The 7537-nt window shown below is 44.6% G+C and overlaps 1 protein-coding gene across 1 annotated transcript; it reads left to right on the top strand.

Moving 5' to 3' along the window:
- Positions 1 to 3690: 3690 nt before the first annotated feature.
- LOC137152036 (coiled-coil domain-containing protein 185-like) lies at positions 3691 to 6540 on the top strand. The gene has a single exon (XM_067546505.1). The coding sequence runs from the start codon at positions 3691 to 3693 to the stop codon at positions 5629 to 5631; it is 1941 nt and encodes a 646-aa protein (XP_067402606.1). The 3' UTR covers positions 5632 to 6540.
- Positions 6541 to 7537: the final 997 nt, after the last annotated feature.

Genomic DNA, 7537 nt, shown 5'->3' with positions numbered 1-7537 from the left:
TCTTAAAGGCCTAGCTCCGCCCCCCTGCTTCCGGTCAGGTGGGGCCACTGGGGCCTTTAAAGGCCTAGACCCGCCCCTTGCTTCCGGTCAGGTGTTTCCCTGGGGCAGGCTTCTGTCAGCCAGGGTGGGTCTGTGTCCCTCTCTGGGTCCTCCTCAGAGGGGGACTAACAGTCTGCATATAAAATGGGTTCAGTGTCACTTTGATATCTTCACAAATTCAGACTGAGCCATCCTTCTTGATTGCTGGTAATGTTATCCAAATAACAAATTTCACAGGATCTTTTTCAGCGGACAAGGCAACAAGCCATGTTTATTGTGAATACAGAAATTTGGTGAATAGTATCAATAAAAAGAAAAGTATCAACACTGTAATAATATCAATATTGTTCTTTACTTTAGTGAAATAGTATCAATTATGTAAATACTAGGAAAACAGTATTAACATTGTATCAATACTACAATTACAGAGATTCTTGTTAATAAAATATATTTCATTGACACGTTTCAATTGGTACTTTCATTCACACTCATACACACTGACAGGCATACACAGACAGGGAGACAGATAAACACACATAGGGGTCTCACAGATGTTTATAGTTACCAACCTCTTGGTAGTCACTGTCCAGGTGACTGTAGAATGAGGGTGAAGAGCAAGGTTCTGCCGATGCACATCGGTACTCCTGCCTGGTGTGGTGATGTAGACCCGAACCTCCAGCCTTCATCTTTCTGTTCCGTTTTATAGGGAAAAGACCCCATGTAAGTCTATGGGGTTTTGCTCTGTCATGCTGCATCTGCATTTGATGTGATCCTTAATCACCCACATTGCTGCAAGCCTGATCAGATTTTGTTCTTTGAAGTGGGCTGACTCAAAGTTATCAGGGTGGACTCCTCTTCGGCCATTTGAATGGTAAAAGTTATTATCTTCGCTCTTTTCTTCTTCCCTCAAACATTTTAGGTGAGGCTGGTGTTTTCTTCCATCTCTTTCGACATCCCTTTCTCAGACCAATTGTTCAATCACTCTCCTTGTCTACACCCACCTCAATTGCTCAGCCATTCACACTTCAATCACTCAGTGCCAACTCCTAGCTGAAGAATTCACATATTATTTTTAAAGCAAATATTATTTCATTTTTGCCAGTGTCTTTCACAATTAGGTAGGTATATTACATTTCACAGTGTGGCTTTTTATACTTAAAATAGGGTTTTTACAAATATATTGAAACTGGGTAAAATTAACAGATAAAATGGTCAGTGGAGTGGTTTTACAATCTTAAAACAAATAGAATTATACAAAATACAGACAGACTTGAATTATTATGCAATAAATGGATATTTTAGAAAGACTGAAGTGAACATTTCGAAGGGTAGAACAATAAGAGTCAGTTGAGGTTTTAGCTTTTGATTAAAGTTACAATGTATCAGGCTGAAGTGCCTCTTGGTAGAAAGAGGAGGGTGTCTGTTTGTGGCTCTGTTCTTTCATGAAAACAGGATTGGGCCAACAGTAAGATGGGTGTAGCCCATTCACTGTGTGAAATTGGTGACAAGACTCTGGTGTTCACTAAATGGTCCAAATTAGCTTCCACCAGAGGCTTCAGAGCATAAGGCACAATTCTGGGTTTGCAATATTTTGGCTACCTGTCAGAGTTAATAGTGAGCTTCAATGATACATTGCTTATGTGTCCCAAGTTCTTTTTCAAAAACTTTGAAGTGTCTGTACAGTATTTTTTGAAGGTTTCAAGGTGCTTTTATGATCATCTTGATCTCTGTTCATCTTACCTGAAGCCAAGATCTGCTAAATAATGGCGGACACTTTCCTTCAGACACATACAAGGGTAAAACATCTTATTGTCCATTGAGATGAATTTTCATCTGGAGCACACCTTAGAAAAGTTAGTCCCAAAAGGTATGGGTCTTCTAAACCGTGAAGTTTCTTCCAGAGGAACTTGTGACAATGTTTGGTAATAGGTAGACACAGAAATCAGTAAGATGGCAGCTCCAGTATCAAGCCTCATTCTTATATAAACTCTTCTCAAGAATGTGACCCAGATTCCACCTCTGACTCCCGCTTCTGATAATGCATGCAGTACTAGGTCTTGGTCAGTGTCACTAGAGCTCTTCTCTTCACATTATGAATTCCTGACTTTGGTCCTTTCCTGGGTTCAGTCTTCATAGGTGTTTTCTTGGGTGGATGGTTACTATGTTGCAGGTCACTGAACAATGCAACAGGCCACAGTGATGTATTCTTTCTTGTGGCGCTTTTTGCAAATGTCCTAGTGTGCCCTGTAATCCTTCTCAGCATGTATAGTTTGTGTACAATGGCCATATGGAAATTCCTTTCATTCCCATGATCCTCTGTCTCATTAATTCAGGACGTGACCTTCTCAATCCACACTACATTTCAGAGAATCCTTCTTTGTGGTTTGCATGGTAATAGCCAACTCAACAGCCTTTTTGAATGTAAACACTGATACTGGTCGTGCAAGGCATCACTTAATATTTATTCAAGCTGTCAATGTTCTGACAACTTCCTTGGAGTAGCCACAAACTGTGCTACTGACTCTCCACTTCCCTGATTTCACTGATGGAACCGAAATTATTCTGCTATCAATGAGGTGTTCCTGCTTTCGCTGCAGTAATTGCTGCATTTGTATTTCTGGCCATACTTGGAAACAATGGATCATGCAGTGGTCTGTATGCCTTTAGACCCATCATCATCAGCAAAGTTAGGCAGGTGCTAGTGTGTGTGGAGAGGTGTGTGTGGTGGATTGGGGCAGAGGCTAGTGGAGGCAGGGGCTATGTGGTGGATTGGCAATTGCTGGTGTGTATCAAGGGGCCTGTGTGTGCTGGGTTGTGGCAAGTGCTTGGCTGTGTGTGGTGGGCCTGGAGCAGGAGTTAGGTGGTTGTGTGTGATGCGGGGCTGGGGCAGGTGCTGGGAGGGGCTGTGTGTGGTGTATTGGATGTGGACTGATGGGGTTGGGGCAGGTGCTAGGGGGGCTGTGTGTGGTGCTGGGGGGGGGGGGGGGCTGAGTGTGCTGAGGGGCAGTGTGTGGCAGGTTGGGTGGGTGCTGGGGCAGATGCTGGGGCGGGGGGCTGTATGTGGTGGTTGGATGTGGGGTGGTGGGGCTATGGCAGGTGCTAGGAGAACTGTGTGTGGCGCTGGAGGGGCTGAGTGTGATGGGTTGGGATAGGGATAGGGGGCAGGTGCTGGGGGTGCTGGAGGTGTGTGGTGGGTTGGGTGGGTGCTGGAGGGGATGGTGTGTGGTGGGTTGGGGGCTAGGGGCCCAGTGTGGGGGACTTGGGTGGGTGCTGGAGGGGACAGTGTGTGGTGGGTTGGGTGGGTGCTGGAGGGGACGGTGGTGTGTGGTGGGTTGGGTGGGTGCTGGGGGCCCAGTGTGGTGGGTTGGATGGGTGCTGGAGGGGACAGTGTGTAGTGGGTTGGAATAGGTGATAGGGGCAGGTGCTGGAGGGGGCAGTGTGGGGGAGGGGGGTTGGGTGGGCGCTGGAGGGGACGGTGTGTGGTGGGTTGGGGCGGGGGCTGGGGGACTGTGTGCGGTGCTGGGGGCCCTGAGTGCGGCGGGGGGAGGCACGCGCTGGGGTAAATGCTGCTGCTGGCCCATTGTGACGCGGCGCGTCGGTCACTGTGCTGCTGCGCCCCGGGGCGGGAGGAGCCGGGCCAGGAGCCGGGCCATGCTGCGGCGGCGGCGGCGGCGGCGGCGCGGGCCGGGGCGGTGTCTCGGGGCGGAGAGCGGCTGGCGCTTCCCCGCGGGCGTCTCCCGGAGTAACCGAGCGTCCAACAGAGGCAGCAGGAAGCCGCCCAGGCCCCGCAGCTTGCCCCGCGCCGAGCCCGGCTGCCCCGCGTCCCGCCCGGAGATGGCGCGGCCGGGCTCGGGCCGCTTCTCCCCGTCTCACTACTTGGACCCGTACGGCTCGGAGCCGGAGACGGCGGGCGGGGAAGGGGGCTGCAGCTCCGCCCCGACGTACCAGAAAGCGGGGCCGAGGAAAGGGCAGAGGAGCAGGGTCCCACAGCAGCCCCGTTGCCCCTCCTCCTGGCAGCGGCATGAGCCCCCGGCCGGGGAAGGTTATGCCACTTCCCTGAGCCCCTCCTGCACCAGCCTCTACCGGGCGGACTGTCAGGGGCACCCCGACAGCAGCGGCTCGGGAAGGGGCAACCGGCTGGAGGAGGTGCTTAGGGAGGATCAGTGGGCCAGCCCTGTGCAGAGGACCCGGGCTTACGGCCCCAATTTCGTCTCTGAGGCCAGCAAGCCCCCTTCCGCCTGCGCCTCTTCCTCTTCTTTTTGCCAGCTGGAGAACTCCCCCAGCAAGCCCGGGAAGAAGGAGCTCAAGGGCCGGGGCTGGCAGGAGGCGTGTGAGAGCAGCCCAAGCCTCAATGACCTGATGCACTCCTTTGCCAGGCAGTATGAAGATGAGGATGAAGATGATACACAGGCTGAAAACCATTACCACAAGCACAGCGTCCACCATCCACAGAGAAGGAGAGAGCCCCAGGTCAGCCTCCAGGATCTAACTGATAAGAGATACCAGGACTTAATTCCTGAAAGGGACAGAAAGATTGCAGCTCTGATGCTGGCCAGGCATCGGGAGGAGCAGGACCTGAAAGAGAGACAGCTGCAGACCTCTGATGCCTGGGATAAGATGAGAAGGAGGGAGAAGAAGCTCAAATCAAGACTGGAGAAAGAAAAGCAGCACCATCTTGCTGAAAGCCTGGAGAAGTGGCAAAGGGAGAGAGAGCACAGGAAAGCCACGCTCAAACTAGAAGAACAACAGCTTTTGAAGGCCAGAGAGAAAGAAATGATGTTACAGGACAAGAAGTGGGAGAAACTAGCCCAGGAACAAGAAATGAGGCAGAAGGAAAAACTTGAAAGAACCAAGTTTCAGGCCCAGTACAGGAAACGCTGTCAAGAAAAGCAACTGAGAGAGAAAAGGATAGCTGAGAAGAATGCTAAGCAGTACAACTATAATCTGTTAAAGGAAAAAATGGCAGAGGCCTTTGAAAAAAGACTGCTGAAAGAAATGGAGGGGAAGAAAAAGCGTCAAGATCTGAACCAATATGAAAAAACCAGACGCCGGCACCTGAGAGCACAAATGGATCACCAAGTCAAAGCTGATGAGCTTTACAAGAGGCTTTCTATAGAACAAAAACTTCAAAGATCTCAAGAAATCCTTGACCATCTGATGGAAGAAAGGAACAAAGAATTAAAAGAAAAATCTCTAAGGGATGAAGAACAAGGTCTATTGGCCAAATTTAGAGCAAAAGAGACAGAGGAAGAAAAAAGAAAGCGGAAAAATATGTTGCTGCAGATAGCTGAGATGAAGATCCAGCAAGCCCGAGAAATTATGTCTAAAAATATCCAAGACAAAGCACAACGTAGCAAGGATAATAACTATTTAAAAGAAATAAACCACCACTTTCGAAAACAAAAAGTTGAAGATGATGAAAAATGTCACCTACAGGAAATACAAGAAGCCATCAGAAGGAAAGATGAAAAGAGCAATAGGATTTTAAGGGACAAAGAAGCCGCTGTCGAAGACTCTAGAAAAATAGCCAAAGCATCATATGACCTGAGAGAAAAAGTGAGAGAACTGATTAACAGCCATTCATTTGACTAGATGGCTTTAGAAGCCCATCACAATGCAAGTTTTCTTAAAGGGATCTAAGAAGAAAAATTGCAATCATTCTTGTGCCCCCCCCAAAAAATGGTTTGCAATACTTCATTTTGTGACTTGTCTAGAATTCTGCATTGTATTACACTAAAATGGTTTCATCCTAACCCTGGTGTGTCTCATAAATGCACTGATCATTTTCAATAGGATTATGGACTAAAGGATTTCACAGTGCATCATTTTGCATTTGTAATCTGTTTATAAATTGAAAATGGTGCACTTGGGATATATACTATTTAACTTTGATGAATGTAGAAGGTAGATCTTGCTGGGGGCCAGAAAAAGTCACTAAAAAGTACAAATGTTATGTGATTGCAGGCACAGAGTGTAAAAATATTAACAGATACCTTGTCTTAATCTGCATTTATAAAGTGTTTTACAGTATTAATGTTACATAAACCCATAATAACAAAGGTCTAGGTTTACTGATTCCAGGAACTGAATAATGCAGCATTCACAAATATTAATTAATTTGTTTTTTTCTGCCTTCAAGCACTTAACAAGATATCCAGATTCTGCCATATATTTGGCAAGAAAACATATTGCATAAGTATGTTAAACATTAATCATGCCCTATCTAAACCATCTATGGATGCAGGTATTTTCTGACTGATAGATCTTGGACACAATGGAATTGTCACTTAGTTATTTGTATTCCAACAATATGTTTTTAATCACTGTGAGCTATATTCTCTTTCTTTCTTTTTAAATAAAAGGTGTTCATTTCAATAGGGAATTCTACATATGGACTGATAGAGGATCTGACCCTGATTGTATAAGATTGGGTGTATTCATACTAAAAATTTGTGTATCCAAAAGTTTTTGTTATTTGTATTTCTTTATCTGGGTGTTTCCCCAATTGTTTATATTTAAAAATTGAATTTCTCAAGCACTGAACAAATTTGGGTGCAGCATTTTTTTATTTATTTATTTTTAAATAACACTATTATTCTCCCATATCTGCATTTGATAGACTAGATGTATGGCTAATGCCAGAGATGTAAATCTTTTCCCTCACCCTCTCCCCTCTTTTACCAGTTCTGATTTGACACTGAAAAAGAATGCTACTGATGAATATATAAACAAAAATATTTAAAACTAGAGTATGTGGGGTGAAATCCAGATGCAATTGAAGTCAGTAGCAAAATTCTCATTGACTTCTGTGAGGTTAGGATTTCACCCCTCCTATTAAGCAGATTTTAAAGATACTAGTTTGCAATGTGGTTAAGGGACAGCTGCAAGGTAGAGAACTGGTAATGGTACAGTAGGCCTTCCACTTCCAGATCACTGAGAGTTATTCCCAGTGGTAAAATCACCAATGGTCAGTTTTAGTTCTCAAACATTTATTTAATCAATCGCACATAAATATTCCAAATAATTCATATATTGAATTTAATTCTAGTAATATCTAAATAATCCAAAATAGTAATAATTTTGGAAATATTCTATTTATGTTGAAGCATATGGGATAATTTTGTTGTTGGTACATTATACAATTAGTAGCTTTATGCAAATATAATGGGTACTGTATCAGAAACAGTTTTAAATGAAATTACTAATGTAAAATATATTAAGTACTTTCAAGATTGAATAGCATATTTTACTCTTCTAGAAATAGTGGATTATTTGATTTTATATGATAATATTCTGAGTACTTTTAAAGCACTCAGATGTAGAATTTTGTGATGTGACGTGATCAGGTTGAATTAATACTACTGAAACTTCCTTCACTTCAAATGCCATGAAAAATATTTTCATATATAAGTTAAACAATGAAATTAATATTTTCTATAATATTGATAGTTTAGAAATTAGGGGTAGTGGTTGATGTATCTAATAAATAGCTTTCCCC

This window comes from Emydura macquarii, unplaced genomic scaffold (assembly GCF_026122565.2).
Source record: "Emydura macquarii macquarii isolate MOO-44397 ecotype Brisbane River unplaced genomic scaffold, CSIRO-AGI_Emac_v2 contig_1146, whole genome shotgun sequence".
Taxonomy (NCBI): domain Eukaryota; kingdom Metazoa; phylum Chordata; order Testudines; family Chelidae; genus Emydura; species Emydura macquarii.
Note: the sequence above shows the minus strand (reverse complement) of the source record. Positions and strands in the feature narration are given on the sequence as shown.

Excerpts from the sequence above, each read along its gene's own strand:
- LOC137152036 (XM_067546505.1), top strand. The coding sequence starts at position 3,691 with ATGCTGCGGCGGCGGCGGCGGCGGCGGCGCGGGCCGGGGCGGTGTCTC.